Consider the following 19,626-nt stretch of genomic DNA (forward strand, 5'->3'; position numbering starts at 1 on the left):
TCCCTCACAGGTGATGCAATCAAAGTTGCTGAACCTCAACATTTCAAACTATCTGCATGTCACTAGTGGTCTCTGAGCGAGTTCCCTCAGGCCAACATACCAAGAAACAAAGAATCAATTCTCACAGTTAATATCCTATATAATCATATGGAATATTAGTGTTTGCCTTCTCTGCCCTCCTATAGATCAGCTGACATGGAGAGGAGAGCACAATCGCCTGTCACTGTAATTAGAACACAGTGCTGTCGCATAATTAATATTGTCTTATTAGTCTGATAATGAAAACCCTGCAGGTATCGCTAAGTGCTTCTCACCTCCCCCTCTAAACGTGATGAGGGTGGTGATCACAGACCCACTGGAGAGGAGTGCTGTCATGTAAAGCCTGCACCAAGGTTTTTATTTGAAATGGAATGAAAAAACAAAACACACATACATTTTGGAGGGACAAAGCTAATGGTAGATCAGAATCCACAGCCAGAGAATTCCACAGGAGACAATGCACAAAAATTTTAAACTCGGCATTCCCAAAATTCTTGCCCCTTGGCTTTTCCTACTGTAGCGGAAACTGAAAAAGTTACCAATACGTGTTTTAAAAGGGCCATATCACACATCTTTTGTGCATTTCTTTTTTTACCTTTTTCTCTAAAGTCCACTTATAATGTTATTTATTTTTTTAATCAAGTTTTTAGCCCAGCACGAACAAATATATAAATAAACACATAACAAAATAACTACACATTTTTATTTTTAGGAATGCACTTATGTTTGCTAGAAAGATAATTCTCTTTCATTAAATGTTGAACCTTTTCTTCACTGTTTTTTCCCCTTATAAAAATAAATTGTACATTAATCACTGATAAAAACAGTGAAACTTTTTTTCAGGATTCCTTGACGAATAGAAAATTCACACCCCTCTCAGGTCAGTAGGCCATCCTTATTGTAGAGTTTTACAGTATGTTTTAATAGTACAGTGAAATCTGATTCATTATTATATAATCCTTTTATAACTATTGTGTAGAATTCCACAGATTTGTGTATAGAATCTGTGGGAACGTAAGACTTGGGTTCGGGTTTCTTAAAGGCCTATCACATTAAATGCCTAATTTCACCGTTATTTCACCATTCTATCCCATACAATCTTCATCTAAGCTTTCAAAACACTAAACCACATGTAACACTGCTGGAGTCCCCCATATAGGATACATAAATGGAGCCACGTCTCATCTGCCGATGATATGGGTCTCAGATAGGACAATGAGTGACCACACAGGGTCGGCTCCAGGCTCAGACTCCAGGAGGGGGTCTGTTTATGGACTGCTGATGTGGCGGCCAGGATCTGGAGGATCAGAGAGGAAGGAAGAGCCTTAGCAGGGGGATCTGCAGGGGCCGGCGAGAAGACAGAGCATATGAGAGCAGAGGGGTCACGCTAATCCCCCCACAGACACCGTCCTCTGCCAGCTCACGCACGACGCCACAGCTGAGAAAAGAGGGAGCGTGGGAGGAACAGGCATGAAGAGACGAGAGAAAGGCAGAGACGCCACGGTGGCCTTGACCAAAGCATGTCGTCTGGGTGGGCAAGCGATAAGGTGGACACACACAGCTGAGGGTCTTAATGAAGTGCACTGTTGTCTAAGAAAGTTGATCTGTTTGTAAACTCCCATGCGGCAAGAATCCTCTTTAAACAAGGAGGAGGAGGTCCACGGGCCCCCGATGAACCGAATAAGTCAGGGAAAGCGATAAAGCGGGAGAAAAAAGGGAAAAAAAAATATACAGACCTCCCACAACGGAGGTATTACAGCTCAATCTCCCCCGTCCGGCTGACCTCAGCGCTTGGGTGATGAGACATTAGTGTTCCACATGGAAAAAAAAGAGGAGCGTCGTATGAAACTTTGACCTCTAGCTTGATAGGAATCCCAGGGTGAATTGAAAAATGAGGACAGGTGCTTATCAGGTGGTCCGGCTCTGACCCAGAATAATGAGCCGACTGGACTCCGGACACTGAAGGGTAATCAATACTGCAAGATGTGTTTGTCTTAGCCGGTGTATGCTGACTTCAGATCAGTCGACCGACGGGGTTTTTTAGAGCTACTCAGTCAGGACAGAATGAATGGTTGACTTCAACCATGTTTGGATAATGATAGTGAGTGAGAGGACGGTACACTGATGGAGTGACAGCACAGGGAGGAGTGGGGAATTGCCAATTGATTAAAAGGAAGGAACAAAGAATACATGAAGAAAAGTCAAACCCCAAAAAAACGCAAACACAAGGTTGAGAAAAGACTGAGATGTGAATGCTGATTCATGACAAGAAAGGGTTGAGAAATGAAACAGCTCAGTTGGACTCCCCTTTTCTTGTTTTCTTGTTCCTCTTTTTAATATTTAACTTTTTGGTATTGTCAGAGGAAGAAAGTAGGCGCCCTTCATGCAATAGTCCCATAAGGCTTCTGTGTGATTCTTCTGTCTGTTGTCATTCAAACCATTAAAGACAACATGAAGCAACATTCACAAGCATTTCAAATCTGAAAAAAGACTCTTTATTTTCTTGCACATTCCTGATTTTTTTTTTCTTTTTTTCTTTTTCTAAATAACTCAAGTGAATGATTCAAGCTGAATGTCTTTATAATCTTTAAATCAAGATGTTTTAATATGCTATTTCTCTATGCTAGGTTCCGCTACATTATAATATGTAACTCCCATTTTTTTAAACCCCAATATCTAAAATTGTGTCCCATCCCTACTTTCCCCCGTTTCACTGAAAAAAAAAGTTTGGGGAAAAAAAAAACAGGCTTGATTTTAGCTTTGATTTTATTAGATAATGAAAATCATATAATAACTAGTTAAGAAAAAAATGCTTGGTAACACTTTACAGTAAGGTCTCATTTGTTAACATTAGTTAATGCACTAACTGATATGAACTAACAATGAACAATATATTTTAAAGCATTTATTAATCTTTGTTAATGTTAGTTAATAAAAACGTTCATGTTGGTTCACAGTACATTAACTAATGTTAACAGTTACAATTAACATTTTAATGATGTATTAGTAAGTTTTAAACTTAATTAACTAAGATTAATAAATGCTATATAAATATTGTTCACGTTAATTAATATAGATAATATTAACAAATTAAACCTTATTGTAAAGTGTTACCAAATGCTTTACTTGAAAATTATTAGACCCATGACATATAGTGCAGGAAGGTCAAATATGATGTGCTTTTGTCATTTTTATTAGTTTTTAAAGGTGAAATTATATAGCTTATATTTATTTTTATTTAAGTTTTAGTCATTTTAGTACTTCAACTTACTTCAGTTAGTTTTTCATCCAATATTGATATTTTATTTTATTTCTGCTTCATTTCAATCAATGGAAACAATTTGTAATAGTTTTAGTTAGAATAACAATATTGATTTCATGTTGTCTCTAAAAACACAAATTCAGGTTATATCTCTTGCACCTGGTGGAGGAAGAACAAATACATTGACCTTTGAGGAAGCAACGGTTCCTAAATCAACAGCAGCCATTTTGCTTTACTTTTATAGGGGAGCTGTTCTTAACATAAAAACAAAACAAGCATGCCTGGTGCTGTTGCATGGGGCTGCAGTCACTCTAAAGCAGCAGTGTTCTTGTGGGGTGTGTTGTGTGTGTGTGTGTGTACAGGACATAGAGTGTATTTGTGTTTCCTCACATAATGAAACAGATGTAATATTTACAGTAACATGACTTACACTAAATTTTAAATTTAAGTCCAGCCTGCATCCCTTGTATGTCCTTGTATGTCTCCTTGTATGTCACTGTCCTATATCCTTTATCCTTTCAACTCCTTGTATGTCACTGTCCTATATCCTTTCAATTAAATGTAAAAAAAAAAAAAATAATACATTTAAATAATAAATAAAATACTCCCTCTGAGTCAATGTTTCTCTCACACTCTCACACAGTATAAAGCCAATCAGTATAAAACAAAATTTTCTATGAAATCAAGCCATCTGGGCAGCACTTCTTCATTAGAATATTGTATGTCTGTCATTCCACAGATGCAGAGAAAGATCCTCATTTATTAACAGCTTAATGCTCTCCCATCTGGAGTTGAGCCCACACTGTGTCACCTAGTGCTGAGAACAGTCACTTACTGTACAGCCCTCAACACACACACACTCTCTCCGTATGTGTGTGTGTGTGTGTGTGTGTGTGTGAGAGAGAGAGGAGTAACGTCCATGACCCTCCGCCCACTGCGAACATACCAACATGGACCCACACAGTACCTGCCACCCACACACAAACTCACACGCCGTCAGACACAAAGTATGAATGCATAAACAGCGTTGTACTGGCAGGGAGGTCAGCAAAATGGCCAGGTAAACACACAAAACAAAACAACTGCAGATATTGAGGGAGAGACACATTCACAAAAGGCAACAGACACCTGCTACTATGATAGGAAAGACACACATTAAGAAATGCTTCTGTACAATAAAAAAAAACAAAAAACGTAATTACATGCGCGCAGAGCATCTGAAGCCCCCATGCCATCCTCCTCCTCCCCAGCAAACATGGTGATACAGACACACACCCCTCTAAGGCAAACCACTTGCCAGTGTCCAATGATGCAAACCAGCCAATGATCTCACACTTCTGCATGAGTGTGTCTCCACACCTCCTAATGATGATCCCACTGTGATGTGAAGAGAGAGGAGGAGAACAGCAGAGAAGTTGACTAAACAAACAGATGATGAAGTGATAGTAAATGTCCCTGAGTTTCAGGTAGGTATTGCATGTTCAGAGAGAGTGTTTGGAACAAACTCTTAAATCATTTCTACACCTAATTAGATGATGGACCAATGAATGAATGACTCCAAGATGCATAATAAACAATATGAATTTTAAGGATTATACATTACTATTAACATATTTCATTCAAAAGGCAATGAGGTCCAATGCTGTTCGGACTGCAACGTCCCAAAATATCTTCTTTTTGTGCTCCTCAGAAGAAACAAATATCAAGATGAGGGTGAAAATGATGACCGAATTTTCATTTTTGGATGAACTATCCCTTGCCTAATCTTCTCCCTATATAATTCATGCTATGCTTAATGTCTCCTATAAACTGAAAATTCTTGCTAGGAAATGCAAAAATAAAATAAAATAAAATCTATTGGACTGAATAAACTAAGACATTATTATGCCACACTTCAACCATCAAGGTTGCAGGGAAATTTGAAATGTTACTCCTTGTACTTCACCAACTTTTTTGAGAGGATACTTCTTCAATGCATTACTTTGTGGGAAAAATCCTTGATCGTTTTCTTTGAAAGCCGAGTTTCTCTTTGCCAGAGCTTCCTTGCATTATTTGAAGAAATCTGGCCTCCGTTTCATATTTTTCAACAAGACCAATGTAATATTACTTTCTGGATTTGGATATAAAACTTACTATAGCTATTAGGTAAGTCAATGACACAGTTTACCCTTACACATTTGTCACACTTTACCACACAACTACCGAATATATGAATTTTAAATGGATAATAATTTGTCATTCAATGTCATTTAATTTATACTTAAATTTTTTACTAAAGATATTTTCATCATTTTGCACTTCTTTGGCAATACAAGTCATGTCAATACTAATCATCAAACCTCATGGGTCAAGATGCTTTTGCCTGAGTCTCTCTCTTTCTCTCAGTGAACCTGTCAGAGAAACCTGTGGTCCAGCAGCTCATTCAGGCCTGGCTGAAGTGCAAATTGGACATCTGTGCTGCCTCCAGTCTCACAAAGACTCTCGCCCACTGCTGTAGCCCAAATTCACACTCTCAAATCTGAGAACGCTGGAACACACACCACCAATAGTGGCATTCACAGACACAAGACAGAGACAGTCAGAGCAAGAAATCAAGTTTTCAGCTGAATCTGGCCTCTGCATGCATTATGGCTAGAACCGCACTGAATTCACACACTTTTGTCACATTCTGTGCTGATTGCAGGGGAAAAAACTAAAATCCTGTATTTTTAACAGAGCTGAGAGTACTACATTCTCACTGGTAGCTGAATGCATCCTCAAAATAACCAATCATTAAAATTTTTTTGTAGGGATGCACCGAATATTCGGCCAAAAATAGCAAAAAAAAAAACCTCTTTTGGTGTTCGGCCGAATAAGCGAAAAGGCCGAATAATATGTACCGAACAATGACTAACGCGATCAAATAGAGGCACGCACTAATGCAGCAAACATGTTGGCAGTATAAAAGTATTTAAAACTATCAGAGAATGATGCAGAAATCATTACAAGCACGAAGCACCGACAGCGAGAGACTGTTTAGTGCTGATCACGTCTCCGATGAGAAGAAGAGGTGGCTGATGCTGGTGGTTAGGCTACTGTATGATGATTGAAATCGTGAAATTACCTCAATCGATTAGTAAATACACTGCAGAATGTTATATTTTCTAATGCATCCATGAATTGCATGTTTTCTGACAACGCTGCACTAGCTCTCGGCGCCAGGGTTCAAAGTCCAAAGCGCAAGTCTGCTCTGAACTTGTTACTCGCCAGTTGCTCAGTAACATTTTTGTGATTTTTTTTTTAAAGGCATGTGACAATGTGATGAGAATCATTTATAAATCTGCTGTTGTCAACAAAAAGCAGCACTGAGATCTTCCTGCGGGTTTCTGCCAAAGTAAAAGCTTAGAAAAAGCAACAACTCTATCGACATTCATAAATGATAGTATTGTAATTTTACTGTTGTTCTGAAAAATAAAATAAAAAAGACAATAATAATGATAATAATAATTACCCTACAACAGCTCTATTAATATATATTTATTATAACATCCACAAAGTGTTCAAATTGGGATCTGTAATATATTCTAATGTTTTAAAAGAATTCTCTTCTGCTCAACAAGACTGCCTTTATTTGTACAGTAAAAGATACATGCCTGATTCAAGTCTCAAAAATGGCCAAAATAATATTTTACTAACTTATTAATTTTAAGTTAAATTGTCCTTTGTTTGTATAATGTCTGCTAGAATGAAAAAAATATATGTTCAGTGTTAAGTAAATATTTTAAAATTTTTGTTTTGTAATTGATTTTTCATTTGAAAAGCAGGACAAAACAGTAAAAAGCACATTTTGGCAATTTAATTAATGCAATGGTGAAAAAAAAAAAAAAAAAAGGCAAAATAGGCAAACGGGGGAAAAATTTGAAAAGACGTGTTCAGTATTTGGCCTCCAGCCCTGTGTTTAATTTTGTTCGGCTTCGGCAATTTCGGTGCATCCCTACATTTTTTACTTTAACTTTTTACCCTATTTTTTTTATCATGTAGAAAAAGCTAAACACCCGTGTGTGTGTGTGTGTGTGTGTGTGTGTGTGTGTGTGTGTGTGTGTGTGTGTGTGTGTGTGTGTGTGTGTGTGTGTGTGTGTGTGTGTGTGTGTGTGTGTGTAAACTGTGGGCCAAGTTATGCGTCATAGCACCAATATCATTTACCAATATCATTTTTCAATACTATACAAGACTGAATAGTAACACTGTAAAGCATGACACCAAAGTCTATATTGAACTTTAGAACAACAATAAACATCACTGGCATAGTTTTGTACCTCAGATCTATTTTTGCAGGGTACCTAGACATGACTTAAGGGATAAGGTATTACTATTTTCTTTCTAGCCTGTTTAATGAATGCAGGCTACCACAAACCATACTTTAATATCATGTGCCACACCTGTGATTTGATCTCACATGCATCTATATTGCACACATACATCCCAAAAACATCTAATACTGCTCAACTGCATCCTTTAATATTCAAAACAATATCACAAAATCCAACCTGTTTTCACTTCCACTCTATTTTGAATTCACTCAAGAGAAGTGAAATCTGGTCACCCACTGTTCTGCTGCAAAACTTTTGTTTTATGTTTTTAGCCACAGAAACAAATATGCAATGATATCAAGGAATAGGGGAGAAGTGTTTTGTTTTGTTCTTAAAGGGTCATTTCTCATAGGATCATACCTGGACCAGAAATAAAATGCTCTCATAATGCTAAATAGTTGATCTCTTTCCTTTGAACATCAAACAAATATTCACTACAAATAAAGCCAAAGAATACAGGTGTACAGTAAATGAACAAAGATAATTAACTGCATGCGTACACAAATTAACTTAAGACTCAGTGAACTGCATTTGAACTTTCAAAGCCACATGCAGGCTACAGCAGAAATAAAAACTTTCCTGAAGGCACACAAAAGTACACACACAGTCTAATAAGCCAACATGTGATACACATCAAAATATGAACAATCAACACTCTTAAACCTTATAACATGCACACAGCCCCGCAGCGCGACAGTGGAAGTGGTTTGGAAGGAGTAGTGGTTGGTAAAGCGTGAAGGTGTGAACAGTGAGGGTAATGTAAATCAGAGCAAAGAGCTTACTCAGACAAAACACCACAACCAAAAAAAGATGAAAGATGGTCTATAATGTATCTGAAAGACCACGTTCACACCTGAAAATGTTGAAAATTCATGTGACTCAATTAACACAAACAACGGCCTACTCAAATATCAATACACCACTGAGCTAAAACTATATATACAGTATATATATGTATGTAATTATACAATTATATATGAATGTAAATATAATATTACTAAAAATTACAACAACCAAAAAAAAAATACTCAACTTAATGGCGCTATTTGTATATTATTATTATTATTCAAAAATAAGTATAATATTGCGAAATATTATTACAACTTAAAAGTTTTCTACTTAAAAAAAATTAAATATATGTGTGTGTGTGTGTTTGTGTGTGTGTATAATACTGTATACTATATATGTGTGTGTGTGTGTGTGTGTGTGTGTGTGTGTGTGTGTGTGTGTGTGTGTGTGTATATATATATATATATATATATATATTATATATATATATATATATATATATATACACCACACACACACACACAGTATACAGTATATAAAACAATAAAACTGTGATTTTTTTTTCAGGATTCTTTGATGAATAGAAAAAGTTAAGAAAAGCTTGTATTTGAAATATACATCTGTTTTAACAATATAAATATGTGTAATATATATATATATATATATATATATATATATATATATATATATATATATATACATTAAAAAATATCACTTTTGGTAAATTTATGCTTCCTTGCTGAAAAAAATATTAATTTTGTTAAAAAAAAAAAAGAGAGAAAAAAAAACTTACTGAGCCCAAATATTTGAAAGGTAGTGTAAATAAATAATTCTCAACTCAAATATGTTATGTGGTATTGAATTAATGCATATATAATTTCCCAAACTGATCTATGTATAAAACAAAATATCACATTTTTATATAAAATGTTTTTAAATGATCGACATTACCTCTCCCAATGCTTCATATCTTTTCTGGTTCCATCTATGCAGGTCCTCTTTATAGTTGAAGACAAACGGCTCCCCTGTGTGTATGTGTCTCAACTGACCATCTGCAATAAAGGGAAAAAAAACATACACAACTATACAATTTTGTAATGAAATCATAAAAAGTGATGTCTTTAAAAGCTTAAGAATATCTACATTTGGTTTGTGTAGGAGGCCTTCCATAAACAAACAGTTTGTAACTCATTAAGAAAGACAGCCCACATTATTCTGCTATCTGCATTTCCTGCTTGGGTCTGAGAATATACTCAATTTTATTATCTATAACCTCCCTATAACATATCTCCCACAGTTCTACTTCAACTGCAGATGAAGGGAATATTAAGGACAATATTAGTGCAGAGTATCTTGAAGTGGAGTGTGAGGGATGGCATGAAGCCAAAGCCTTTGTGAGCCTACAAGAAAAGAATGTTTTCCAACATAAAAGTAAGATGTCTTTGATTGCCCATCACACACACGAAAGCCTTGTTGTTTTCACAGCAAGGGCACAACATTGGCAGGCTTGAACTCAAGTGAATCACTCTTTACCTTCACATTCACCAACCATTTTTGCACCTGCAGTTTGAGAAGCATCAAACACATCAGCCAATCCTATTCTCAATGAGTAGTTGGGATCCAATGAAACACTTTTGCATTGACTGAAAGCCTTAGTATTTGAGGCCTTGAGGGCCGTCCAAAAGTCATTCTACGTGTCATGCTGCGACCTTCAGTCCAGAACCTCAGGCCTGCTTGATGTGCATCATTCCCCTTCATGCAAATAAATACATTTGGCTGGCATCCCCCCATCTGGCAGGTACAAGCCCTGCGAACGGCTAACGCTTCTCTAGTCCCCCTTACTTTGGCCTTCTGGGACATCTGGCAGGCCTTCCTCAGACAGCTGGTGCTGCAATAGCGGTCTCTCCGCCACTGTACCTCAAGCCACCAGAGATCTGAGAGCGTCCGTGTGTGTGAGTGTGGCTGGACCACTGCAACTGTTCCCTCCTATGAGCATCCTTTGAGGGGCTCGTTTGAGAGCGGGCCAGCCGACTTCATTCAAAGTGACCCACTTGAATACCACTGTTCTGCCAAGGCTGGACAATGAGGCCTGGCTTTTGCCAAGTACTGATACTGCTAAACAGCTGCTGAGGTGGATGAGGTAAACAACAACACTACACTTGTTTGGGACTAATGGTGTTCCAGGGGAAGGGCTGGATGACTGGCATATATGTCATCGACTTTTCAAGCCTATTTTTTTTTTTACTATGCTATATTGTAGTGCTGAGAAAAAACAAGGTACAAGTTACATGGTACTAAAATGTTTTTTGGGTACTATGAGAATACCACTTTTCAAACATGCTTTGATATACTTGTCAAAATGTTATAAGTTTACCAAGGCTGCATGTATGTATTTATCTATTTATCCATCCATCCATCCAAAAATACAGTAAAACAGTAATATCGTAAAATATTCTAACATTTTAAAAGGATGTCACTATTTTCATTTATTTTAAAATATAATTTATTCCTGTAATGAATTTTCAGCCTCTTCAGTGTCACATTATTCTTCAAAAGTCATTCTGATATGCTGAGTTGGTGATTTGGTTATTATTATCCATGTTAAAAAGAACTGTGCTGCTTAATATTTTCGTGGAAACCATGATACATGCTACATGATCATTTGATTAACAGAAAGTTCAAAAGAACAGCATTTAATTGAAATTGAAATCGTTTGTAACAATAATGTCTTTACACTTTTTATCAATTTAATGCATCCTTGCAGAGTAAAGTATTCATTTATTTAAAAATAAATAAAATAAATCTTACAGACTTCAAACTTATGAATGGTACAGTATATTAGATCTATGGTATATTGTAGCACCCATCATCATCACTGCACCAGTACCACAATGGAACAAGGTTTTTTTTTTTGGTAAGGAATTAAGAGGGGATTCCTAGTAATACAATTATTTTCCACCAAACAATACAACAATGAATAACATACTAACAGAACTAATTTTACTGTTTTAATCTAGCCTAAAACCAGTGTTAAATCTAATAGTGACCTCTCTGATTGCCAATGCGTGAAGTTAAAATACTCAAAGCATAAACATTTAACCCAAAATAGCCTTGGGGCCTCATACTTTTGCAATTATCCTGGCGCATGGCTCCACAAAAAGAAAAACAGCTTTGAAGATAAAAGATTGCATAAGCACTTTCATTCCCCTCATTCTCAGAGCTCCGGCACTTTTTGCACAGTTAGCAAGTGATAAATCCAACATGGTTAACTCGGAGAGTATTACACTATACGCTTTCACCGTTAGCTGTTCAACAACATGTACCACTAAAAGGCTGTGAACTCTGAAAGCATGGCCACTCCTTTGAGATAGGGTGGGAAAGAGTATTAGAGAAAGTGAGTCAGTGGAAGGAAAGAGAGGGAGAGAGGGAGAGACGGAGCATGTGCTAGTACCTTTAAAAATCAATTATGCATTCACAAAGGGGTGAAGAGAAACACTACAACCAGAAGCGCCTTACAGAAGGAAGAGTGGATCTAATGAAACCAACATGCAGTGGAAGTTCAGCTCCATCGTCTTCATAACACAGGCTCTCTGAGGAATACCCCCCTTCAACTTGTTCTCCCTGCTTTAACCTGGCATAATTAGCATGCTTTCTCGATTTTTAGCTTAATGAGGTATACATAACCTTGGATTTCCAGTAATGAACAAGCTGAAGGCAGACTGGGATGAAGTCATCATGCCACATGATTTGTAAAAAAAAAAAAAAAATAATAATAATAATAATTCAAATGCATGCATATTTCTTGTGGGGTTATCTCATTAGATCACTGATAAAAAATAAAAATAAAAAAAAGAGAGAGAGAGGGAAAAATGCACAAAAAATAAAAAGCTTTTCCACAAATGGGCTACACTGTTTTTTTTTTTTTTTTTCTCTTTGTTTTTTGTTTTTTTAACATAGCAAATGACATATCCTCGCCTTAAAATGATTCTTTTCTGGTCTTGACCTCCTGAACTGTATTCAACAAAACTACATTTACATGTCCAATTGGTATTTGTCTCATATTCAATTTAACCAATAACATTTTCTAAAGGCTATGCACCCATTAGTTGACTTTTGTATCCAATTTAAATGATTTTTGCAAGAAATAACATCACTCAAATCAAGGACTTAAACTAAATTTACGCATTTACACAAATCTGCATTTGGCTCATATAATGTTTAGTTTAACGATTAACATTTTCTAAATGTGTGCCCCCACTGGTTGACGTTAGACCCTATTCTGTATTCTATTTGAGTAAATCAACATAAACCCTACATTAAAAAGTTAATGTTCAAGACTACACTTAGGCTCAATAGCCATTTTACATTCATCTCAGAGAGTGAGAAAAGAAGTTAAAAAGTGAAACTTTCTTATAAAATCGAATAAAAGTGATACTCTTTGGGAGACTGATATAAGGTATTCCAGATGCTAACAGGAGGCGTTTTAGAGAGAGGAGCAAGGTTATGCAAATCTAGCCGTCAAACAGAGCACAAGGCTGAGTAAGCCACTGACAGCCCATAGCATGCACAACTTGTCCATTCAGCTGCCACAGACTCCAGAGACTCTGAAACAGACAGCGCTATCACAGCCTGCTGCCTGCTGCCAATAACCAATGAAACCCTGCACACACTTCTAACGCATTCAAACCTTCAGAACCACAGACAAGGTACGAAATCATGTTATTAAAGTACAAGGCCAAATTCTATTTGATGGCCTACCTGGCATGTATGTCATAGAGTGAGATAGTTTACTGTCTAAAAATGTTTAGAGTAAAGACAAGCAAAAGATCTTACGTTCGTTAAAGGCTAATTCAAACCCATCCAGAGTTTCAGGAAAGTTCAGTGGAGGCTCGTCTTTTTTCATCAGCTCGTCTAAATCGATCCTGGACAATAAATCTAGAAAACAAATTAATATACAAACAATTAAATAAATAAATAAATACTCAATAAGCACACAAAACCCTCCACCCATAATTTAATTTGCATTTAATTTATATTTTTATACATATGCATGTATTCAAGCACAATGTGGGTTTACCTTTTAGTGCAGTCGTTTTTTCTTTTTCTTCTTGTGCCAAGAGCTGGGCCATAGTTATCCGAACTAAACAGAAGAGGAAGATGCTGGCTCTGATAGGCATGGACACACCACTACAGAAATACTACTGCTAAACAACCAAACCTATAATAAAAAAACAAACAAAATCACAACACCATCAAAAAACATTTGCGTGGCCTGTAAATTCATTACTATGAATGCATAGATTGCATTATAGAAATTTCTATTAATGCATTATAGAAATTACGTAATATTAACAGTAACTATAAAACAGTCCAATTATAAAGCAGTAATATTCAAATATTTCAAACATTGGACTGATTGTCAAACTGCTACAGAGGTGTTACAAATCATTAAAATATAATAATAATAATAATAATAATAATAAATATAGTTTTTAAACAACTTTTGTAATTAAACACAAAATGTCACAAAACATTAAAACATGATTACGACATATTATAAAACATATTATGCTTAAATATATCAGTTAAATTGTGTGTCAATAATATTAATAGTGCCAGCTATAATGTTTGGGACAATGTACACTTGTTTTGTGACAGACAGCTGACCAAAAAATATAATAATATATTAAATATATTTAATAATAGGTAGCTGCATGTAATTTTGAATAGTGCAAATAATCAATAATAATAAATTGATTATTTATTGACTTTTAAAATAAATACTGACAGTGACTTTGTTGACTTGTGCAACGTACAGTAGCTTTTAGAGTTTCTAGCTTCTAATGCTACGGCTTTTACTTTAATGCTGAGTTCTGTTTGTACGTAAAAGTCGTTGTGTTGAATCTACTCGTAGTTTACTTACAGTGCACTTTGATCTGACAGGTCAGACTGTCTTTTTGGTGGTAACTAGCATTAAGCTAACAGCTTGATTGAGCTCTAAAACCAAGCGTGCTGAATTGAGAGACTCACGTGCACCTGAATCTCAGTGTCTGCATTTAGAGAAACACAGTGAAAGCAGCGATCTGCTGTTTCCGACATGATCGGAGCATGTAAACAGAGTAAAATATTCCCTGCGTGGACCCCAGCCAATGTTTATAAAGCACTACTCATCAGACAGATGGGACAATAACTTCACAAAGCACAGCTATTTAAAGCAGCGGAACTGATCACCCTGCTGAAGAGCTAGATGAAGACAGTGGGAGAGGTAAATATGGATTTGCATGCATGTCGCTCCGCTCACGTACCATAACAACAAGCACATGTGAGATTTCACACATTCTGCTCCCTCCTTCTGCCAAACAGGAAGACACACTTCCGTCTCCTCGGAAACGGAAGCGTTTTACACAGGTTCCAGCTGATTGGCGGGATTTAAACAGACAGCGCCGCTTTTCACTCAGACACAGAAGAGCTGTGCTTAACTTACGGATGCATTATATACTAACGCTTTCATTGCAATAATACTTAATAAGCTTCAGCTATCGATTTTTTTTTTTTTTTTTTTTTTTTTTTTTACCATACGTTAAATTAGAGTTTCAAATATTCCGAATGAATCAATGAATAATCACACGCATATAGTGTTTCACTGTAAATGAACTGTAGACTTCATCAAAAAACTAAAATAATAAAAAATAAAAAATAAATATAATAACACATAAATAAACTCCACATCAGGATTTTTTTTCTTCATTTTTTAATAATTTGTGCAGCAACATTCAGTTTATCTTGATGTACTAAAATAACTAGAACTGAAAATGAATAAAAACTATATAGCCATTAAAAACAAAATTGGAAAATGGTCAGAAACACAACATTATTGAAACAACTAAAATACTAAAAACAAGATAAAAAGCCAATTCAAAATACGAATAAAAACTATAATAGTATCTCAATGATAGTAAAATAACAATCATTGAAACAAGTTGACATTTATGAAAATTATTTTATGTATGCATGTATGTATTTTGTTTTGGACCTGTGTTACAACAGTCTTTATGCATCAGCAAACATTTCTGCATGACAAATCACCACTACTGGACTTCTCATTTAACAGTCCACAAGGTTTCCAGGATAAATTAAGAGTTGTTAAGAATCTCTTTCCAATAATCATATTTTATGCATGCATTGTTTTTATTATTATTCTACATTCACTGACTGACTGAAACCAAAGAGTACCTTCTGTATTTACTGTTTTCCCCTTCCTGCAAGAAACTCTCCAAAATCTATTTCCTCATAACTGTTATATTATCAGTTGTTCAACAGATCAGTGGAGTACAGATTTCAGTTTAGTATCCATCCAATACAGAGTGGAGCCATATTTCATCAAAACCTTGTGATTTTATTAGAGTTCACAATGTTTTTTTGTTTAGTACTCATCTGCAACTGTAATTTCACATCCACAGCACATCAGTGTTATCAATCTTCTTATCAGCCACACACACTTTTTACATTTGGTTTTCCTGTTAAATAGTCACTGGGACTTTGCTAAGTTTCTTGGCTTTTGTCGAAGTATGTTTTCTTTAACTGATCCACTAAAATCTTCTCTTCATCCTCTAGTGCTGCATCATCCTGCATCTCCCACCTGCATTTCACAAACACAGAAAACAGAAATGTGTGTTAGGCCAGCTCTCAAAAACAGGTAAAACACAGATCTTCCTCAAGCATAAAACTTTTAAAGTTTCACAATAAATCTGTTGTGGGGGATAGCAAGATTACATTAGCACTGTTTCAGCCTCAAGCAGCACAGCCAGTGTCCACTTACCGCATGTCTGCTGCATATTACACACAAAAATGCAAGCGTTAGATGAAATCACCAATTTATATCTGTTTGGCTGGTATTAAGCAACTTATAGAAGTTAGGGTATACTGGCTTCTTTATGAGTCTGCCTGGAATTTAAAAGCTGGAATACACTTTTGCCTAGATTTTGCCCTGATTTGCAGTCTGGATTAGTCGACCCTAGTTGCTGAAAGTCAGAGCCAGTCGGAGTTGACAGATTTCACAGAAAATCGTATAGTGGATATATTTATTAGTTTAAGACTATTATTCAATCTAGTCTATGGATAAGCCACATTTGATATTGTGAGCTAAAAAAATTGTAATTCTTTTAGAACACTTCATTTTTCACACATCTCCTTAGAATGATTTCTGAAGGACCATGTGACACTGAAGACTGAAGTAATGGCTGCTGAAAATTCAGCTTTCACGGGAATAAATTAAATTTTAAAATATTAAAATAGATAACAGTTCTTTTCATTTGTAATAATATTTTACAATACTATTGTTTTACTGTATATTTGTTTGAATAAATGCAGCCTTGGTGAGCATAAAAAAACTTTATTAAATCTTGATTATTCCACTAACATAATAACTAATCAACATCCCAAAACACCCAAAAAAACATATAAAAATATCTAAAAAAACACAAAAAAAAATTTTATTTTAAACAACACAAGACAAACATTACAAAAGTTGTAATATCTGCTATTTAACTTTTTTTTCCCCAACCTAAAAGGACTAAATGAATATATATACTACTCTCTCAGAACTGAAATTATACTTTAAGGTTTACAATGTAAATGTAGAAAGAGAAGATAATCTATAGTATCCCATCACAGCCTTCATCTGCACATCGATGCTTATTTCCTCACCTCAAAGAGCATCTTTCAACATTACACAACTGTGTTTGATACAAAGTGTATGAATTCCTCCTTTTATCTTTTTCTGTGCGAGGGGACAGCACCTTTTCAGATGATGATGTATAGAGTCCATATATTCAATAGTGGTACAAAAGCCTATCAAAGGACTTGGTCTGTGCGCATGAAGCAGCTTGCGACGCGTCCGCATTGATTGAGCTTCCACCTCAGTCATTGTGAATGGGTCCCTATCAGACAAGCTCTTTTCTCCTCTATGGATGGCTGTGTCACTGTGGTAATTACAGGCTATATAGGGAGGATTTGTTTATGTAAATATGTGTGTTTGATGCATGGGCCCTCTCGGGCATGTCTCCTATCAGAGCGGCATCTCTTTCCTCCTGTCAGAATCACCTTAACAAAACCACTGGGCCTGAACCTGACAGCAACAGCTCGACAGATGAGTGTGTGTGGGTTTTGTACATTTATTTTCTGTCGTCTCTCACTTTCTTTTTCTCCTGCACCGGTGGCATAGAAGGATTGTGGTCCCCATGAAAGGCTCCCAGGCACCAGCGTCTTCAAAGACACGATTTTAAGATAAAATGTCCAAAGAACAAGAAATTGCATTGCAAATATGAGAAATCAAGAGAAAATTAACACCACAGGTACAACTGTAGTATGCAACATCAAATCCTCGATAAGGAGCTTAAAAAGAAACACTACAGTATGTGCCATTTTTTAAGTAAAGTGTATGTGTCTATCCATAGCAGCTGTCAAACATCTACAGAAGCATGTTTTCAGGCGTCTTAGCTGGTGGCCCTTTGCCACAAAAGCCAGAGACACCAGCCCAATCAGCCCTGTTTAATTAGCCATATTCCATTGCTGGAGTGTAACAATTGTTCTGCAAACATTCTCAGTTGAAATTGAGTCATTTCAATAGAATTGGGGATTTTGTAATGAGTACAAGTTGATCACACGGATTCACTGTGTTGAACAACAGAAAGTTTCTTAGTTTGAAATTAGTGATGCACCAAAATTATTATTATTATTATTATTATTATTATTATTATTAGTACCAAAACACAAAAAAACTGGTTAAGTTTTGGTTACTAAATTTACATAATTGAACTCAGTATGCTGTTCATGTTAATAAATAATTTCATAGTCATTTTTTATTACGGCAGTGAGCCGCCTCTTAATTTTCCAGCTAATCAAAAAATATATAATGCTAATCTAGTATATTTTTTGGCTGTAAGACCTGTTGTAGTAGCTTATTGACATTTTGTGCACGACATGGATGCTGACAAAGTGAAAACATGGCATTGGAGATTTAGCTGTGTTGTGTTTTTTTTTTTTTGCCTGTTTTTTTTATTTTATTTTTTTTTTGCTGTTTTGGTTTTATATATAGATACTTCTCCTTTGCTGAGATAATCCATCCACCCCACAGGTGTGGCATATCAAGACACTGATTAGACAGCATGATTATTGCACAGGTGTGCCTTAGGCTGGCCACAATAAAAGGCCACTCTAAAATGTGCAGTCTTATCACCCAGCACAGTGCCACAGATGTCACAAGTTTTGAGGGAGCATGCAACTGGCATGCTGAACGCAGGAATGTCCACCAGAGCTGTTGCCCGTGAATTGAATGTTTATTTCTCTAACATTAGCAGTCTCCAAAGGAGTTTCAGAGAATTTGGCAGTACATCCAACCAGCCTCACAACCACGTGTAACCACACCAGCCCAGGCCCTCCACATCCAGCATCTTCACCTCCAAGATCGTCTGAGACCAGCCACCTGGACAGCTGCTGCAACAATCGGTTTGCATGACCAAAGATATTTCTGCACAAACTGTCAGAAACCATCTCAGGGAAGCTCAACAGGGTCTCGACCTGACAGCAGTTTGTCATCGTAACCGACTTGAGTGGGCAAATGCTCACATTCAATGGCGTCTGGCACTTTGGAGAGGTGTTCTCTTCACGGATGAATCCTGGTTTTCACTGTACAGGCCAGATGGCAGACAGCGTGTATGGCGTTGTGTGGGTGAGCGGTTTGCTGATGTCAGTGTTGTGGATCGAGTGGCCCATGGTGGTGGTGAGGTTATGGTATGGGCAGGCGTATGTTATGGACAACGAACACAGGTGAATTTTATTGATGGCATTTTGAATGCACAGAGATACCGTGACGAGATCCTGAGGCCCATTGTTGTGCCATTCATCCACGACCTTCACCTCATGTTGCAGCATGATAATGCACAGCCCCATGTTGCAAGGATCTGTGCACAATTCATGGAAGCTGAAAACATAACAGTTCTTGCATGGCCTGCATACTTACCGGACATGTCACCCATTGAGCATGTTTGGGATGCCCTGGATCGGCGTATATGACAGCATGTTCCAGTTCCTGCTAATATCCAGCAACTTCGCAGAGCCATTGAAGAGGAGTGGACCAACATTCCACAGGCCACAGTCAACAACCTGATCAACTCTATGTGAAGGAGA

General features: G+C 36.5%; 2 protein-coding genes across 3 annotated transcripts in view; both read right to left on the reverse strand.

Annotated features, from left to right (window-relative positions):
- LOC109093377 (cotranscriptional regulator FAM172A homolog) overlaps positions 1–13,644 on the reverse strand; it is a 157,554-nt gene extending 143,910 nt beyond the window's left edge. The window contains exons 1-3 of the mRNA XM_042756649.1: positions 13,517–13,644; positions 13,273–13,374; positions 9,391–9,491 (exon numbers count right to left, since the gene is read on the reverse strand). Of these exons, the coding sequence (XP_042612583.1) occupies positions 9,391–9,491; positions 13,273–13,374; positions 13,517–13,616 (303 nt within the window). The 5' untranslated portion in view covers positions 13,617–13,644. The remainder of the gene's footprint in view (positions 1–9,390; positions 9,492–13,272; positions 13,375–13,516) is intronic.
- Positions 13,645–15,280: 1,636 nt separating this feature from the next.
- The window catches only part of LOC109060970 (uncharacterized protein KIAA0825-like), a 124,530-nt gene continuing 120,184 nt past the window's right edge, over positions 15,281–19,626 (reverse strand). For both annotated transcript variants that reach the window (XM_042756653.1, XM_042756652.1), the window contains exon 20: positions 15,281–16,078. In XM_042756653.1, coding sequence (XP_042612587.1) covers positions 15,982–16,078 — 97 coding nt within the window. In that variant the 3' untranslated portion in view covers positions 15,281–15,981. The remainder of the gene's footprint in view (positions 16,079–19,626) is intronic.

The sequence above is a fragment of the Cyprinus carpio genome, chromosome A5 (genome assembly GCF_018340385.1).
Source record: "Cyprinus carpio isolate SPL01 chromosome A5, ASM1834038v1, whole genome shotgun sequence".
NCBI lineage: Eukaryota > Metazoa > Chordata > Actinopteri > Cypriniformes > Cyprinidae > Cyprinus > Cyprinus carpio.